General features: G+C 47.3%; 1 protein-coding gene across 4 annotated transcripts in view; it reads left to right on the top strand.

Annotated features, from left to right (window-relative positions):
* Positions 1-704: 704 nt before the first annotated feature.
* ADCK1 (aarF domain containing kinase 1) overlaps positions 705-19,046 on the top strand; it is a 133,426-nt gene continuing 115,084 nt past the window's right edge. For 3 of the 4 annotated variants that reach the window (XM_031935748.1, XM_023184993.3, XM_023185011.3), the window contains exons 1-3: positions 705-814; positions 17,800-17,879; positions 18,306-18,453. In XM_031935748.1, coding sequence (XP_031791608.1) covers positions 17,878-17,879; positions 18,306-18,453 — 150 coding nt within the window. In that variant the 5' untranslated portion in view covers positions 705-814; positions 17,800-17,877. The remainder of the gene's footprint in view (positions 815-17,799; positions 17,880-18,305; positions 18,454-19,046) is intronic. The other variant, XM_023185001.3, reaches the window with a different exon arrangement.

Here is a 19,046-nt window from a genome sequence, read left to right as displayed (position 1 = left end):
TCATCGCAACTTCCGCCTCCCGGTTCAAGCGATTCTAGTGCCTCAGCCTCCCGAATAGCTGGGATTACAGGCAAGCGCCACTATGCCTGGCTAATTTTTATTATTATTGGTAGAGACGGGGTTTCTCCATATTGGTCAGGTTGGTCTCAAACTCCCGACCTCGGGTGATCTCGCTTTGGCCTGCTGGGATTACAGGTGTCAGCCACCGCGTCCGACCAGCGTATTCTTATCACTCATCAATTGTCAGTAAATTTCTTCTTCACCTACTAGTTAAAATATCTTACTTAAAATCTACGGCCGGGTGCGGTGGCTCAGGCTTGTAATCCCAGCACTTTGGGAGGCTGGGGCAGGTGGACTGCCTGAGTTCAGGAGTTCAAGACCAGCCTGGGCAAAATGGCGAAACCCCCTCTCTAATAGAAATACAAAAATTAGCTGTACTACTTGGGCGACAGAGTGAGACTTGGTCTCAAAAAAAAAAAAAAAAATCTACAAATCCACTCCATCATTTATTAAACACGAACCTAGGACCTAGTTAGAATGTCTTGAAGAAAATATTTCAGTAAGATTCCAAGTCCGTCGCCCTGGCAAAGCAACAGGGCCACCTGATGGAGTAAGGGCCCGAGACCCCTGGGCTGCCTCCAGTGCGGCCGCTGGAGCTCGGCGTAGGGAACCAGGAACTACAAGTCCCGGCAGGCCGCGCGCGCCTCGGCTTCACCAAGCGCAGTCAGGTGGCTGTCGCGGCACGGTTCCCAGCTAATTCCCAGCTACCGGGTTGCGGCGGGAAGCCGGGCGCCGCGGCTCTGCTTCCCTCGGGGTGAGTAGGGGCAGCTCGCCGGAGACCGGCGCAGAGCTCGGGCCTGTCAGGCTGGCAGGGCCGCACCGCGCGTGGAGCGCGAGGGAACCGGTGTGGACACGCCGGGAACGGGCCTCTGCTCCGGCTCTGCAGCCGCCCTGGGCGCCGGGAGGGACAGCCCCATGACCTTGTCACCTGGACCCGGCGCGCGGCCACGTGACTCGCACTGCCCCGCCCCCCTGCAGTGACATCTCCAGCTTGGCACACCAGTGGGCTTTCATGTGGCCTGTCCACTTCAGTCTTGCAGGCATCCGAGTGGGCAGAGCTGGAGGAGGGCAGGAAGTGGCTCACCCGGACGCCTTCACCCCCTGGTGGCCCTGTGAGTTCCGAGGCAGAAGCAGCTGGAGCTGGAGGGTGGTCTGGGGAAGAGCAGGCGGCGATTCACTTATCCTGGCCCTCCACTCCGCCTTGCGACGTGCCCCAGACCGCTGCTTATCTCCAGCATCTTGCAGGGCCCTGGGCTTCCGGATCACACAGTAGATATGTGCTAACAGCAGCCAGTGTGTGTGGAGAGCAACCTTTAGATAGGACACCTAGAACAGCCCTCTCCCAGGGTTAAGTGGCCTTTACTTTCTCCTAACAAGAAAGTCATTCAACAAGTATTTATTAACTACCTCCATGATACTTGGCACTTAGTGGGTGCTCAAGAAATATTTGCAGAGTTGAAGTGAATTAGACTTTATCTGTGTCTTCATATGTTTTATTTAATAAGTGGGGCTGGGTGCGGTGGCTGATGCCTGTAATCCCAGCACTTTGGGAGGCCAAGATGGGAGGATTGCTTGAGGCCAGGAGTTCAACACTAGGCTGGGCAATATAGTGAGACCCCTGTCTGTATTTGAAAACAAAAAAAAAAAAGGAAAATAAATAAAATAATTTTCTTACTACAGTGGTTCTCAAACTTTAGCATGCACCAGAGTCGCCTGGAGATCTTATAACAACACACAATACTGGACCCCATCCCTAAAGTTTCTGATTCTGTGAGTCTGGTATGAAGACCAAGAATTGGTGTTTCTAGCATGTACCTAAGTGATGCAGTTGCTGTTGGTCTGGGGACCATACATTGAGTACCACTGGTTTATAGGAAAAAAATCCTGTGAACTTAAAGCACTATCTCTTCACACCTGGTTATGGGTCTTTCTGTATTTGCCAGTTTTACTTTTTTGGTGATTGTAAATATGTGCGTATTACTTTTACGCTGTTAATTCCCTCCATATTAATTTATATACAGATTTGAACGTAATCTGTACTTGTCATTTTTCCTGGTTACATTGTATTCTACCTTATTGGGTCATTCTTTGCTTGGCCATTTCTCAACCGGCCTCAGGGATGTGTGATTTGATCTGTACGAGGAGAGTGTGCATCTTCTTACTTTCTGATATACAGTCATTTTCTTGTCAGATAAAGTACCTATAAAAATATTAGTTGGGGCCGGGCCTGGTGCCGGGCGTGGTGGCTCACGCCTGTAATCCCAGCACTTTGGGAGGCTGAGGTGGGCGAATCACTTGAGGTCAGGAGTTCAATACCAGCCTGGCCAACATGGTGAAACCACATCTCTACTAAAAATACAAAAAAATTAGCTGGGCGTAGAGGTGTGTGCCTGTAGTCCCAGCTATTTGGGAGGCTGAGGAGGAGAATAGCTTGAACCCGGGAGACAGAGGCTGCAGTGAGCCGAGATCGCATCACTACATTCCAGCTTGGGCGACTGAGCAAGACTCTGTCTCAAAAAAAAAAAAAAATTAGTTGGGTCAGCCATCCATTTCTTCACCAGGGTAGCTCACTAAATACGCCTCCTGGGTTAAGGTTTCCATGTTTCAGGGACTCCAGTGGCCTATTTCAGGGCCCAGCAAGCTGCTTGTTCTTGTGTACTTTTTGCTCTCGGTGGGAATAGTCATACAGGATTCAAGTTGTGGCTCCATCACTTACTAGCTCCTTGGCTAAGTTTTCTACCTTTTCTAAAACACCACTTCCTTATCCATAGATTGAAACTCTAATAGCATGCATCTTGGAATCTAGTTGTGTGAGTTGCATGAGCTAATAAGTGCTTGGCACTGTAGCTCTCCTGTTGGAAGCTCGCTCTCTTCTCTTACCTGCTGCTTGCTCTTTGCATCTGGCTTTGCTCTGTTCTCCCTCAGTCTGCCTTCCCTAGGATGGACTGAATGGAGAATTTCTATTCCTTGCCTGGGTGAGACTTATTTTTGTTGTCTACTCTGGGACCTTGGCATCAGTCAGGGATTCCTTTATTTTATTTTATTTTTATTTTTTGAGACGGCATCTTGCTCTGTCACCAGGCTGGAGTGTAGTGGCATGATCTTGGCTCACTGCAACCTCCGCCTCCCAGGTTCAAGCAATTCTCCTGTCTCAGCCTGCCAGGATTCCTTTGATTTAAGGACCTTGAGTGCTTGGGCATCAAATACTAGGAAAGGGAGTTTGATTAAAATTTGGTTCCTGCACTGGACTACATTACTATCTTAGGGAGAGCAGACTGTAAACCTGCTCAGGCCAACTTCACACAGTCCCTTGCTATTGACTTGGTGTCTTTGGCGTCTTTCCAGACTTGAGGCATGATGGTATCATCACTTTGTGTGCTTTCTATCCATATCAGGTACCAGGTTCTTCTGAAGACCTGATCACTCTCTCCAAGGGTTTTTTTGGGTCTTTTTTCAGTTTGGGGGCAGACTAGAAGAAATAATACTCCTTGGTCTAATAGTCTCTCTAAGAAATGGAAGGAGGCCATGGTCACTTTTCATGGAACTAGAGACCTAAGTGCATTTTCTCTGTGGTAATTCTCATTTGTGCACCAAACAGGGAGAGGTGATCCAGGCCTTTAGTCCTGAAATGTGGCATAGGGAGAGGGCTGCCAATGGATGGAAACCGAAAAGGCCTAGCCACTCATTGACTCCAATGATCAGTAAGTGCTTGGTTTCCCATTTAGTTCTGTCGAGGGGATGAACATTTCATGTGACCATCAACTTCCCATTTGTACGTCCCAGGCTCTCCTGTTGCTTCTTTTCATAACCCACTGGGGTGTTTCCTGTGGTCCAGCGAGATGGATTCCATTGTTGTCATTGATTTGACAATAAAATAGCCATGTCAGCTTTGCAGCTCTCCTAAACATTTGATAGACTGAAATGGCTTGTTTCTAGTGGGAGGCATTTGTTGATCTTGTGACATAGAGGCATTGGTTGATCTTGATTTTGGGGGCTCCAAACAGTACCTCCTGCATGCCTGGCACTGGGTCAGAAATCATGGTCTCTGCCCATGGCAACAATTGCATCTCCTTGAGAACAGCAGTAATAACGTTAGCAAACGGGTCCAGGTGTTCCTATCAGGTTACCTGTCATAAAGAGAAGGGCTGAATACTTGGAATGAGTGGGAAGGCTCTGCTCATGCTCTTAGCCATTTTACTAGCTGAGCCACCTGGGACAAATCGCGCGCCCTCTCTGCTCCTTGGTTTCCTCATTTATACCTGGGGATGGTAATAGTATTTGTCTCTTCTCACTGGACTGTGTGGAATATCTAATGAGTTGAGTGTAAAGGGCTCTATTTTAATATAAAGGCTAGTTATTGCTAGTGTTACTATCTAGTGATTAGGTTTAAGGGTTTTGGTGACCTCAGACCCCCTGTAAGGTATGTACTGTTAGGAGAAGTGACTCAGGTGAAAGTCAAAAAGGCGAATAAGCAGAGCAGGGCAGGTGATTCATTAACAAAGGGTTTAATAATGAAAGGTGTTTTTCATTGACAGACATATTTCACGCCTGACAGGGTCTTTTAAAATACCCCGAGGGAAGCAACTCATTTGCATGTTAAAGACTCAGGGACACCTTATGGAAAACTCCAGCTCCAGTCTATTTAGATGCCATTTGGCTCCTGTATCATCTATTTTATGTATTTCAATTTCCATCTCTTTTATTACTGAGGACATTTGCACGAAAACAGGGTTTTGAGCGTTGTGTCTGCTTTGCTGTCACTTCCCACCCAGAGGTGGTCTCAAGGGTAGGGGTGGCCTCGTTGCATGCAGGGGACAGGAAGAGGGGGTTCAGAGGAGGCAGGGGCTGAAAGGTGGTGTTGGGGTGGGATGGGGTGTTGGTGATGAATTGTCAGCCCAGGGCATGTGGTTTTCACCTGGGGACCTGCATTGTTCCTTGCTCTGCACAGGCCTCAGGCCTCACTGGGTATAGTTTATCCATTCATTGATTCATTCGTTCAGTAAATGCTTTTGGAGCCCCCACTATGTGCTAGGCCAGGGTTTGGCAAATGACAGCCTGAGGGTCAATTCTGGCCACACCTATTACTTTATACATTCTTTGTGGTTGCTTTGTGCCACAATGCAGAGTTGAATGGTTGTGTCAGAGATGTTACAGAATGCAAAACCAAGGCCGGGCGCTGGGGCTCATGACTGTGATCCCAGCACTTTGGGAGGCCGGGGTGGGCGGATCACCTGACAGTCGGGAGTTTGAGATCAGCCTGACCAACATGGAGAAACCCTGTCTCTACCATCCTGGCTAACACAGTGAAACCCCGTCTCTACTAAAAAAAATACAAAAAACTAGCCAGGCGAGGTGGTGGGCGCCTGTAGTCCCAGCTACTCGGGAGGCTGAGGCAGGAGAATGGTGTAAACCCAGGAGGCGGAGCTTGCAGTGAGCTGAGATCCGGCCACTGCACTCCAGCCTGGGCGACAGAGCGAGACTCCGTCTCAGAAAAAAAGAAAAAAAAAAAAAAAAAGAAACTCTGGCTCTACTAAAAATACAAAATTAGCCGGACGTGGTGGCGCATGCCTGTAATCCCAGCTACTCGGGAGGCTGAGGCAGGAGAATCGCTTGAACCCCGGAGGTGGAGGTTGCCATGAGCCCGAGATTGTGCCATTGCACCACTCCAGCCTGGGCAACAAGAGCGAAACTCTGTCTCAAAAAAAAAAAAGAATGCAAAGGCAAAAATGACCCCCTTTTTTTGTTGTTGTTGAGACAGAGTCTTGCCCTGTTGCCCAGGCTGGAGTGCAGTGGCATGATCTCGGCTCACTGCAACCTCTGCCTCCTGGGTTTAAGTGATCTCCTGCCTCAGCCTCCTGAGTAGCTGGGATTACAGGCACCCGCCACCATGCTTGGCTAATTTTTGTATTTTTAGTAGAGACTGGGCTTCACCACGTTGACCAGGCTGGTCTCAAACTCCTAACCTCAAATGATCCATCTGCCTTGACCTCCCAAAGTGCTGGGATTACAGGCGTGAGCCACCATGCCTAGCCCCAAAATTATTCTTATATGGCTCTTTATAGAAAAATATTTGTGATCCTCTGTTCTAGACAGAGAACAGCAAGTGCAAAAGCTCTGGGAGGTCAGAATACGCCTGGCATGTTTGAGGAATGGCACAGAGGCCAGTGTGTTTGGAGTGGAATTAATGAAGGGGAAAGTGGCAGGGCCTGAGACCCTAGAGGAAATTGAGAGTTAGACCATGTAAGACCTTGTCCAGGGAGCTCAGTCTGAAAAGAATCTCAAAAAACCTCCCAGTCTTAGGTTCTACAATAGTGATGTCTATACATTCTATGGGAACAATTAGGAAAGTCACAAACCTTGTGACCTCTGATCATATGACTCCTGAGCAGTAAGGGATTATAGAAACTAGGCTACATTTTAGCAGAGTTCTGGTTCCTCCCATAACCCTATTCTTATGGCTTTTTTTTTTCTTCTTTTTTTAGGGATGAGGTCTTGTTGCTGGGTGTAGTGGCTCACATCTGTAATCCCAGCACTCTGGCAAGCTGAGGTGGGCGGATTGCTTGAGGTCAGGAGTTTGAGAGATGAGGTCTCACTATGTTGCCCAGGCTGGTCTCAACTCCTGAGCTCAAGCGATCAGCCTCCCAAAGTGTTGGGATTACAGGTGTAAGCCACTCACTGCACCTGGCCGCATGAGTTTTACAAAGGTGGCTTTAGGTCTCTGAGCAAGAGGGATTAGTTTTAGGGAGGGATGGTTATCATCCTTGCTTTCAAATTAACTCCTAAACTAGATTCCTCCCAGAGTTAGCTTGGTCTGCACCCAGGAGTGACCTAGGACAGGTTGGACGTCAGAAACAAGATGGAGTCAACTACGGCAGGTTTTTCTTACTGTCATACTTTTGTGAAGGTGGTTTCAATTATCAGTGGTATTATTGTTGTATTTGCTTTTAATTTGGTATTGAGGTCTCTCTCCGGAGAGATCTAGCTCTGCCCTGCCTGGAATCCAAGGGCTTTGGTCGTGGACTTTTACAGTGTGCCTTTCGTGGAGTACTTCTTTATCCTGCTGGACAGCCTAATGCCCGTGTCTGTCTCATGCCTAGGTGTCTCTCCCACAGTAAACTTGTTTAAACTGGCAGATGCCCTGTGGCTCATCTGACCTGTGTCCAGGTTATTCCCACCCAGATAGCCCCCCCCCTTTTTTTTTTTTTTTAGACAGAGTCTCACTGTCACCCAGGCTGGAGTGCAGTGGCATGGTCTCAGCTCACTGCAACCTCGTCCTGGGTTCAAGCGATTCTCGTGCCTCAGCCTCCTGAGTAGCTGGGACTACAGGTGCATGCCATCACACCCAGCTGATTTTTATATTTTTAGTAGAGGTGGTGTTTCACCATGTTGTCCAGGCTGATCTCGAACTCCTGACCTCAAATGATCCACCCGTCTCAGCCTCCCAAAGTGTTGGGATTATAGGCATGAGCCACTGCACCCAGCCTGAGATAGCCACTCTCTCTCTCTTTTTTCTTTTTTTCTTTTTGAGACAGAGTCTTGCTCTGTCACCCCAGGTTGGAGTACAGTGGTGTGATCTCGGCTCACTGCAACCTCCACCTCCTGTGTTCAAGTGATTCTCCTGCCTTAGCCTCCTGAGGAGCTGGGATTACAGCCATACACCACCATGTCCAGCTAATTTTTGTATTTGTATTTTTATTTTTTGAGATGGAGTTTCACTCTTGTTGCCCAGGCTGGAGTGTGATGGTATGATCTTGGCTCACCGCAACCTCCGCCTCTGGGGTTCAGGCAGTTCTCCTGCCTCAGCATCCCGAGTAACTGGGATTACAGGCGTGTGCCACCACGCCCGGCTAATTTTGTATTTTTAGTAGAGGTGGGGTTTCTCCATGTTGGTTAGGCTGGTCTTGAACTCCTGACCTCAAGTGATCCACCCGCCTCAGCCTCTCAAAGTGCTGGGATTACAGACATGAGCCACCGCTCCTGGCCTAAGATAGTCACTCTCTAAGAGAGACCTGACCAAGATAGAAATTGGCTTCAGGAGTGTTGGTCAAGTGACATGCAGACACAGGCAGTGCAACAAAACACACGAAATAACAGAAGCCTTCCCTGACAGATCCACTGGAGAAATGAGTGCCCATGAGGGCAAATGGGAAGCCTGGAGGCAGCAGGGAGTTCAACCAGCAGGTGGGTGGGAGCGAGGAGAGAGAGATCAAGAGAGGAGACCTGTGCACCAAAGCCTTTTTTGGGGTCCAGAGTGTTAAGCCAGGCAGATTTCTCATGGGGAGTTCTAATTGGTGGGTTTACAATAAGCAGGCGTGAGTTCTGTGGAGTCACACAGTGACTGAGGGGTGATCACTGTGGTATATCTGCACAGACCATGCTGGGTGTGCAGGTCGGTGGGGTGATTAAAGTAGGTTGTAGATAGCTGTCCCATAGTGGGGTGGTCACCAGGAGGCATTGTCTAAGGCAGATTTCTGGATCAATCACATTGAGGAACTGGAAGGAGGTAGAGAACTGAAACTGTCAAGGGTTTGACATGCCTCTGGCCTTAGAAAGTTAAAGCTATGTTCCAAATGGATGCCAAGGCAACGTAAAATTATAGACATTCACTACATTTATTTATTTATTAATTTATTTTGAGACAGGGTTTCATTCTTGTTGCCCAGGCTGGAGTGCAATGGTGTGGTCTTGGCTCACTACAACCTCTGCCTCCCGGGTTTAAGCAATTCTCCTGCCTAAGCCTCCTGAGTAGCTGGGATTACAGGCGCCCGCCACCACACCTGGTTAATTTGTGTATTTTTAGTAGAGATGGAGTTTCACCATGTTGGCCGGGCTTGTCTTGAACTCATGACCTCAGGGAATCCACCTGCCTTGGCCTCCCAAAATGTTGGGATTACAGGCGTGAGCCACTGCACCCAGCCCACTACAATTATTTAACAGATTCTTCCTTTTGGATCTAGTGGAGAGGGCAGATATAAGACCCAATCATTATCCATAAATGCAGTATGTAATTAGACTACTGAGGAATGAATGAGGAATTCTGAGTGATTGACTCACAAAAAGCTTCATGGAAGTATAATGAGAGATTGAGTGTGGAGGTATATTTTGGGAGATAAAGGCTGGAAAGTTAAGTTGGGATAAGAGTTTGGTGGGCCTTGAGTGTCTTGCAAGGAGTTTGGGCTTTGTGGTAGGTGGAGAGGTGATAGGAATGGTATAAATACACTTGAGGATGACCATGATAACTTGAGTGGCAGAGTGAAGATTAGATGGGATGTGGGGAAGTAAGTTTGGAATGGGGAATGGTTGAGTAGTTCAGGCAAGATATGATGGCCTACTTCCCCTGTTTATGTTTTATTTTTTAATTAAAAACATTTTTTTTGAGATGGAGTTTAGCTCTTGTTGCCCAGGCTAGCATGCAGTGGCGCGATCTCTGCTCACTGCAACTACCACCTCCCGGGTTCAAGCGATTCTCCTGCCTCAGCCTCCTGAGTAGCTGGGATTACAGACGCTCACCACCACACCTGGCTAATTTTTGCATTTTTAGCAGATACATCGTTTCACCATGTTGGCCAGGCTGGTCTTGAGCTTCTGACCTCAGGTGATCTGCCTGCTAGCCTCCCAAAGTGCTGGGATTGCAGGCGTGAGCCCCTGTGCCTGGCCTCCCTGTTTATTAATTATTTGAGGTTATGCCAAATCCTGGTTGCTTAGGTGCTAGGAGTTTTTCATAAGCTCTTTGACTTTTCAGAAACAAAGAAATGATGTTTAAAATCACAAGGGAGGCTGGGTGTGGTGGTTCATGCCTGTAATCCCAGCACTTTGGGAGGCCAAGGTGGGAGTATCACCTGAGGCCAGGAGTTTGAGACCAGCCTGACCAACATGGTGAAACCTCTTCTCTAATAAAAATACAAAAAAAATTAGCTGGGCATGGTGGCACCTGTCTGTAGTCCCAGCTATTCAGGAGGCTGAGGCAGGAGAATCACCAAAACCCAGGAGGCGAAGGCTGCAGTGAGCCGAGATCACACCAATGCACTCCAGCCTGGGTGACAGAGTGAGACTGTCTCAGAGAAAAAAAAAAAAAAAAATTACAAGAGAATCTCATTTACTGGGTATATCAGTCATTGCCTTGAAGTAGCATTCAGTTAATTCCTTTTTTTTTTTTTTCCTTGAATCTTGCTCTGTTGCCTAGGGTAAGTGCAGTGGCACTCACCACTACACTCACTACAGCCTTGACCTTCCAGGCTCAAGTGATCCTTCTACCTCAGCCTCCCAAGTAGCTGGGTGTTCAGGGATACACCACCATGTCCAGCTAACTTTTTTAGTGTTTGTAGAGATGAGGTCTTGCTGTGTTCTTCAGGCTAGTCTTGAACTCCTGGTAAGCAACCTTCCCACCTTGGCCTCCCAAAGTGCTGGGCTTAATGGCATGATCCACTGTGCCTGGCCAGTTAATTCTTACAATGACCCTAGAAGGTGGGTACTCTCAAGAGCTCCCCTTCATAGATAATTATGCTCAGGCTGCAAGAAGTTGTGACTTACTCAAGGTGATCAGGGGCTGGGTTCTTTACCCACGGTCACTTCATACTGCCTTCTTAATGTGGGCTTCTTGGATGCCCATAGGAAGGGTCCCTGGATCACCCTCATGATCTTGACTGAAGAAGGAAGCTGTGTAAGGAGCTGAAATCACTCAGTCTAATTTAAGGTCGGCTTCTGGATCTGATTAGGGACCTGTATCTTGGTGGAAACAAAGTAGAGGATGAGCCTGTTGCCCCTTTCAGCAGAAAATACTCCAGGCTGAGGCTGTAGAGAGCAAGGAGAAAGGGTAGGGTTAAGTAGGGGCCACCTAGAATGTTGGAAGTAGGGTGTGCAGAATTCCTCTGGGAGCTGATAGGCAGGGGAGCATTTGTTAAAGCCTGGCACTGGGTGAGGAGATAATAATAATGATAATAATACTAATGCTAATAATGGAGGATAATAGCATCTGCCACTCTTGAGTTCTTACTGTGTAGGTGGCACCTTGCTAAGCATTTTACATGATTTATCTCATTTCCCACCACTCCATCAAGCAGGTGTTGCCATTTTCCCCATTTTTGGACAAGATCACGAGGTTCGGAGAGATTTAGCAGCTTGCCTATGGTCACCCAGTTCACAAGTGGCCATGCCAGGACTCAAACCTGGGCTAATTAGACTCCAGAGTTCGTGATCTCAGTCACTATGCTCTCCTGTCCAAAAAGAATCCTTGCCTAGGTGCAGTGGCTCAACGCCTGTAATCCTAGCACTTTGGGAGACTGAGGTGGGAAGATTGCTTGAGTCCAGGAGTTCAAGACCAACTTGAGCAACATAGACCACATCACTACAAAACTGATACAAAAAAAATATTAGCTGGACATGGTGGTTTGTGCCTGTGGTCCCAGCACCTTGGGGGACTGAGGTGGGAGGATTGGCTGAGCCCAGGAGGTTGAGGCTGCAGTGAGCTGTGATTCCGCCACTGCACTCCAGCCTGGGTGGCAGAGTAAACCCCTGTCTCAACAACAACAACAACAATGACAACGACAACACCCAAAAAGAATCCTTGGCTTATTGAAATATTGGCATAATAAAATGGGGACAGGGAAATTTTCATAAAGAGAAATGTCAAGGAAATGAAGAGCATGCTAGAAAGCAAGGTTTTAATTTATTCTTTTAATTTATTATTTTCTAGCTTTATTCAGGTGTAATTGACAAATAATTGTACCTATTCAAGGTGTACAACTTGATGATTTGATATATGTGTACTGTGTAATGATGACCACAATCAATCAACATATCTGTCAGATAGTTACCCTTTTGTGTGTGTGTGTGTTGAGGACACTTAAGATCTGCTCTCTTAGGAAATTTCAAGTAAACGATACAGTAGTATTAACTATAGTTTCCATATTGTACATTGGATTCCTCAGAACTTATTCATCTTATAACTGAAACTTTGTACCTTTTGACCAATATCGCCTCATTTCCCTCAAACCCCCAGCCCGTGGTAACCACCGTTCTAACCTCTACCTCTAAGAGTTTGACTTCTTTAGATTCCACATAAGAGTGAGATCATGCAGTATTTGTCTTTCCATGTCTGGCTTATTTCACTTAGCAAAATATTCTCTAGGTTGATCCATGTTGTCATCAATGGTAGGCTTCCTTCCTTTTTATGGCTTGATAATATTCCATTGTGTGTGTGTGTGTGTGTGTATTTCACAATTTCTTCATTTGTGGATGGACACTTAGATTGTTTCTGCATCTTGGCTATTCTACATACTACTGCATATTCTTTTTTTGAGACAGAGTTTCATTCTTTCATCCAGGCCGGAGTGCAGTAGTGTGATCTTAGCTCACTGCAACTTCCGCCTCCTGGGTTCAAGCAATTCTCGTGCTTTAGCCACCTGAGTAGCTGGGATTACAGGGGCGAGCCACCACGCCTGGCTAGTTTTTGTATTTTTAGTAGAGATAGAGTTTCGCCATGTTGGCCAGGCTGGTCTCGAACTCCTAGGCTCAAGTGATCTGCCCACCTCGGCTCCCAAAGTGCTGGGGTTACAGATGTAAGCCACCATGCTTGGCTGCATATTCGTTTTATTTACAAAGTCACAATCTCATTCTTGCAGAGATAGGAACTGATCCTAGGTGTTGGGCCAGAGATTGAGCATTTGTGTTTAGGGAAAGAAATGAGTTTCTTAAAATTTTTTTTTTGAGATGGAGTTTCACTCTTGTTGCCCAGGCTGGAGTGCAATGGCGTGATCTTAGCTCACCGCAACCTCCACCTCCTAGGTTCAAGCGGTTCTCCTGCCTCAGCCTCCCAAGTAGCTGGGATTACAGGCATGCGCCACCATGCCTGGCTAATTTTGTATTTTTACTAGAGACTGGGTTTCTCCATGTTGGTCAGGCTGGTCTTGAACTTCCGACCTCAGGTGATCCACCCGCCTCAGCATCCCAAAGTACTGGGATTATAGGCGTGAGCTGCTGTGCTGGCCTTTTATTTTAAATTTTATTTTATTATTATTATTTTTTAGAGATGGGGTTTTGTTCTTGTTGCCCAGGCTGGAGTTCAATGGCATGGTCTCGGCTCACTGCAACCTCCATCTCCTGGGTTCAAGCAATTCTCCTGCCTCAGCCTCCCGAGTGGCTGGGACTATAGGCATGCGTCACCACGCCCAGCTAATTTTTCTATTTTTAGTAGAGACAGAGTTTCACCATGTTGGCCAGGCTGGTCTCGAACTCCTGACCTTGTGATCCACCCGCCTTGGCCTCCCAAAGTGCTGGGATTACTGGTATGAGCCACCGTGCCCAGTCTGAGTTTCTTAAATTATTTCCTTAAAAATCATTGCTTGCAGTTCCCCTCGTAGAGTGAATGCAGTCATCTGGTGTTGGGGAAGGGGAGGCATGTTTTTGGGGAATATACATTAATGAACTTAAACACTAAATTTCAGCAAAGCCTCTCTTTGTTTTTCTTTCTTTCTTTTTTTTTTTTTTGGGAGTATCATCCTGTCACCCAGGCTGGAGTATGCAGTGGTGTGATCTCGGCTCACTGCAACCTCTGCCTCCTGTTCAAGTGATTTTCCTGCCACAGCCTCTCGAGTAGCTGAAACTACAAGTGCATGCCACAATACCTGGCTAGCTTTTGTATTTTTAGTAGAGACAGGGTTTTGCCATGTTGGCCAGGCTGGTCTCAAACTCCTGACCTCAGGTGATCCACCTGCCTCGGCCTCCCAAAGTGCTGGGATTACAGGTGTGAGTCACCATGCCCAGCCTTTTTTTTTTTTTTTTTAAATTTTATTTTTCTGAGACAGGGTCTTACTGTGTCACTGAGGCTGGGGTGCAGTGGCACAATCTCAGCTCACTGCAACCTTTGCCTCCCAAGCTCAAGCGATCCTCCCACCTCAGCCTCCCAAGTAGCTAGGACAACAGGTGCATGCCACCACACCCAGCTGATTTTTGTATTTTTTGTAGAGGTGGGGTTTTGCTATGTTGCCTAGGCTGGTCTTGAACTCCTGGGCTCAAATGATCCTCCCATCTTGGCTTCCCAAAGTGTTGGGATTACAATTGTGAGCCACTGCACCTGACTCCCCTTTTTTTTCTGACCCATTGGTAGACAATGAAGCCTCTCTACTGAAAAAAAAAAAAAAATCCTTTCTGGGCATGGTAGCTCACATCTGTAATCTCAGCACTGTGGGAGGCCAAGGTGGGGGATCGCTTGAGCTCAGGAGTTGGAGACCAGCCTGAGCAAATGGCGAAACCCCATCTTTACAACAAAAATTAGCCCACTCTGGAGGCTGAGATGGGAGGATTTCTTGAACCCAGGAGGTCAAGGCTGCAGTAAGTTGAGATTGTGCCATTGCACTCCAGCCTGGGTGGGTGACACAGCAAGACACTCTCAAAAAAAAAAAAGTAGAAGTGTGGCTGTCAAACTTGAGCTTTCAGACAAATCACTTGTTATCTTATTAAAATGCACATCCCTGAGTCTTATTCCTAGAGTTGGTAGTTCAATGGCCCATGGGGTGGACTCTAGGAATCTACATTTCTTTATTTTATTTTACTAAATTTTTTTTTTTTTTTTTTTAGACGGGGTCTCGCTCTGTCACCCGGGCTGGAGTGCAGTGGCACCATCTCGGCTCACTGCAACTTCTACCTCCGGGGTTCAAGCAATTCTCTTGCGTCAGCCTCCTGAGTAGCTGGGATTACAGAGGCACGTGACAACGTGCCTGGGTAATTTTTTTTTTTTTTTTTTCAGTAGAGATGGGGTTTCACCGTGTTGGTCAGGCTGGTCTCGAATTCTTGACCTGCATGCCTTGGCCTCCCAAAGTGCTGGAATTACAGGTGTGAGCCCCCAAGCCTGGCCCAGGAATCTACATTTTAAAAAACGTTTTAAAAGTTTGTCTTTTTTTTCTTTGAAACAGGGTTTTGCTCTGTTGCCCAGGCTAGAATGCAGTGGCATGATCATGGCTCATTTCAGCCTCAACCTCCTAGGCTCAAGGGATCCTTCCACTTCAGCATTTTGAGTCACTGGGACTTGTAGGCATAGGGTGTCACTCCAGGCTAATGTTTACATTTTTTGTAGAGATGGGGTCTCCCTTTTTTTCTTCCCCAGGCTGGTCTTGAACTCCTAGGCCCAAACAATCCTCCCATTGTGGCCTCCTGAAGTGCTGGGATTACAGGCATGAGTCACTGCCCCCAGCTAGGCACCTGCATTTCTTTTCTTTTCTTTTCTTTCTTTCTTTTTTTTTGAGTTGGAGTCTTTCTGTGGCCCTGACTGGAGTGCAGTGGCATGATCTTGGCTCACTGCAACCTCCGCCTCCTGGGTTCAGTGATTCTCCTGCCCCTGCCTCCTGAGTAGCTGGGACTACAGGTGCACACCACCATGCCTGGCTAATTTTTGTATTTTTAGTAGAGACAGAGTTTCACCATATTGGCCAGGCTGGTCTCAAACTCCTGACTTCGTGATCCACCCGCCTTGGCCTCCCAAAGTGTTGGGATTACAGGATTACAGGTGTGAGCCACCACACCTGGCTTTTTTCTTTTCTTTTTTTTTTTTTTTTGAGATGGAGTCTCCTGCTGCTGCCCAGGCTGGAGTGCAGTGGTGCGATCTCAGCTCACTGCGACCTCTGCCTCTTGGGTTCAAGTGATTCTCCTGTCTTAGCCTCCCAAGTAACTGGGACTACAGGTGTGTACTACCACACCCAGCTAATGTTAATAGAGATGGGGTTTGACCATGTTGGCCAGGCTGGTCTGGAACTCCTGACGTCAAGAGATCCGCCTGCCTGGGCCTCCCAGAGTGCTGGAATTACAGGCGTGAGCTACCTCTCTTGGCCCAGGAATCTGCATTTTTGAAATGGCATCTAGGCTAATATTTTTCCAGGTGTTCCTCTGATTATACTTTAGAAATACTAGATTAGGAAATGAAGGTTCCAAAGGGAAGAGCAATGGAATTATAAAAAAGGACTATTGTGGTGTTATTATATATATTGGTTTTTGTCCGCTGTTCCTGGTTCATAACTCCCACAGCCCTTGTTACAGTTTTTGTGGTAATGTTGGGTGTGTTAGGCCTCAGGGACAGGCCTCAGGAATCAGAATCTCTTTCCTGCCCTCCTCTCACCTGCCCCAAGGCAGGGTTGTGGTCTTTCCCCACCTTTCTGATTGTGGGTCTTCAGGCCCTCCCTAGAGTAGGTTCTGCCCTATACACCGAGGGAAGGAATGCTGACATCATGAAGCTTCCATAAAAACCCAAGAACCCAAGAGGGCTGGTAGCTGAGCACTTGGAGATTTGCGGAGTGTGGTGCGCCTAGCAAAGTCCTGGAAGCTTCACGCCCTTTCCCTGTAACTGACCCTGCACATCTGTTCATCAGTATCTTTTGCAGTCTCCTTTATAATAAGCCAGCAAATGTAAGTGTGTACCTGAGTTCTGTGAGTTGCTGCAGCAGCTTAATTGAACCCAAAGAAGGCGTTGTGGGAACCCCAACTTGAAGCTGGTTGGTCAGAAGTTCTAGAGACCTGGACTTGTGACTAATGTTGTAGGGGGAAGTGGGGGATGCAGTCTTGGGGACGGGGCCCTCAACCAATGGGATCTGACACCATCTCCAGGTGGTAGATGGTAAATATATATGTATATAAATTAAAAAAAATGTGACTATATTATGAGGCATGAGTCAAAGTAGACTTTAAAGAAAATGAGTTGGCATGGTGGCTCATGCCTGTAATCCCAGCTACTCGGGAGGCTGAGGCAGGAGAAACACTCGAACCTGGAAGGGGGAGGTTGCAGTGAGCTGAGATCGTGGCACTGCACTCCAGCCTGGGCGACAGAGCAAGACCCTGTTTCAAAGACAAATAAAATGAAGATAAGCTTGTTTGTAATGATAGTTTCCATACAAAGGGGAAACAGGCACAGAGCAGGAAGGTAACAGGCACAGACTCATTCCAGAGCAGAGGGATGAGGGTACAAGGTGTGCAAGGCTGGCGCCTGCAGGTGGCTTGGTGGTGTGCTGCTGCTCTCGTGTGGCACCTCTCTCCTGGCAGCTGCAACTGTGGTCATGGACTTTAGTCTGATATAAATTGCTCCGGACTTGAAGGGGAAGTACTCTGTTGGGTGCACTGACCCCAAAGAATGACTGTGCAGCCACCTGGTGGACTGAGCAGGTACAAGTAGGGTGGGGAAAGGTCACGTTGACTAGGAGTATGAATTTGAATAGATCGGATCAGCAGGTAGGTATTAAGCCTCTTACTGTAAAACACTCTCTGGGACTGTGAGTGGGCAGAGTAGTGACAGTCATGGTGTTTGCCCTCAAGGAGCCTCCATTCAAGACAAGGGGTAGTCTTCTCTAACCAAAGTAAATGTTTTGAAAATCAGCCATACACAGAGGGCTCACCTGGCTGCTCCTGAGCAGCTGCCATTTTGGCTGTGGCCTGATCACTTTTGACCTGGGCATAGAGGGCTAGTGGTGCCTCTATGTGCACTGTGGTATCATGATAGACACAGTAGCGATGGTTTACCTGCTCTTCTGCTTTGCTTCTAAAATAACAATCTTCCTCTCTCCTGATCCCTTTGCCCTCTCTGCTTGTTTTTTTTGAGACAGGGTCTGGCTCTCTCACCCAGGCTATAGTGTGGTGGCATGATCTCAGCTCACTGTAGTCTCCTCCTCCCGGGCTCAAACCATCCTCCCACCTCAGCCTCCTGAGTAGCTGGGACCACAGGCACGTGCCACAACGCCTGGCTAATTTTTGTATTTTTTGTAGAGACGAGGTTTCATCTTATTGCCCAGGCTGGTCTGGAACTCCTGGACTCGAGGGATCTGCGCACCTCAGCCTCCTAAAATGTTAGTATTACAAACGTGAGCCACTGTGCTCGGCCTCTCTCTGCTTTTCTTGTCAGCATTTATACCAGCTCTGATATTCTATAGTGATCTATCTGTGTAAGCTCCAAGTGGCCAAGAACATTATTTTGTTTACTGTCTCTCCCTGTATCTAGAACAGTGCCTGGCACTGTTGAAGGAAGGACTTTGAGGACTGACTTGCCCCAGGTACTATGCTAAGGATTTTATGTGCATTATTTCATTTTATCCCAACTACTTTTGAGGTGGGTATTATCCTGTTTTACACACCAAGAAACTAAGGCTCAGTGAGATTAATGAAATGACCCAAGGTCATATAATCTAAGTGGTAGAACTGGGATTTGAACTTCAGTTTGACTAACTGTGAAACTCTTAACTGCTATTCTTTCTCAACTTTCCTTTTTTCTGCAGGAAAAAAGGGGACATGGCCAGAAAGGCTCTAAAGCTTGCTTCATGGACCAGCATGGCTCTTGCTGCCTCTGGCATCTACCTCTACAGTAACAAGTACTTGGACCCTAATGACTTTGGCGCTGTCAGGGTGGGCAGAGCAGTTGCTACGGTAGGTTTTTCCCATTTGGGGGTAGCAGAGCAGCTACAGGATTACTTGCAGGTGTTCATACATGTAGCAGATAGACATGCCTCTTATACATATGTGGAGATACTTGTGTATCCTTACATGTGCAAAAGCTCCATCTGCACAGGTGTACACATATGGGTATGTGTCCTCATATTCCTTTATTCCTGTACACACAACATCATATTCCTTTATTCCTGTACCACGGGGTTTCCTGTCATCCCAAGGTAACATAGAATGGGACTGCACTGGGTCTGTGTTCTGAAGCCTTTATATTTTAGGTTCTGTATCTTATTTTAGCAACACACCAAGAGGGGCCGTGCTCTTCAGCAAATGCATGTGCAAGGAGGACTTTGCAGTTTTGATTAAATTCTGCTAGAAAACTTGATCTCTCTGCAGTGAACTAGGATGAATGGTTCCTGATGCAGGACTCATACCCAGACGGTCTAGGCCTCAGAGAACTTTGTGGGATCCCCTCCAATCTCCAAACTGACAGAGAACCTGAGCTGAATATTTTATGTTTAGAGGTTTTCTCCAGTGGCTCAACAGGATCATCATCCTGGTGTGATCATGTCCTC

The sequence above is a fragment of the Piliocolobus tephrosceles genome, chromosome 6, assembly GCF_002776525.5.
Source record: "Piliocolobus tephrosceles isolate RC106 chromosome 6, ASM277652v3, whole genome shotgun sequence".
Classification (NCBI taxonomy): Eukaryota; Metazoa; Chordata; class Mammalia; order Primates; family Cercopithecidae; genus Piliocolobus; species Piliocolobus tephrosceles.
The sequence above is the reverse complement of the archived record's forward strand: the minus strand, read 5'-3'. Positions and strand labels throughout refer to the sequence as shown.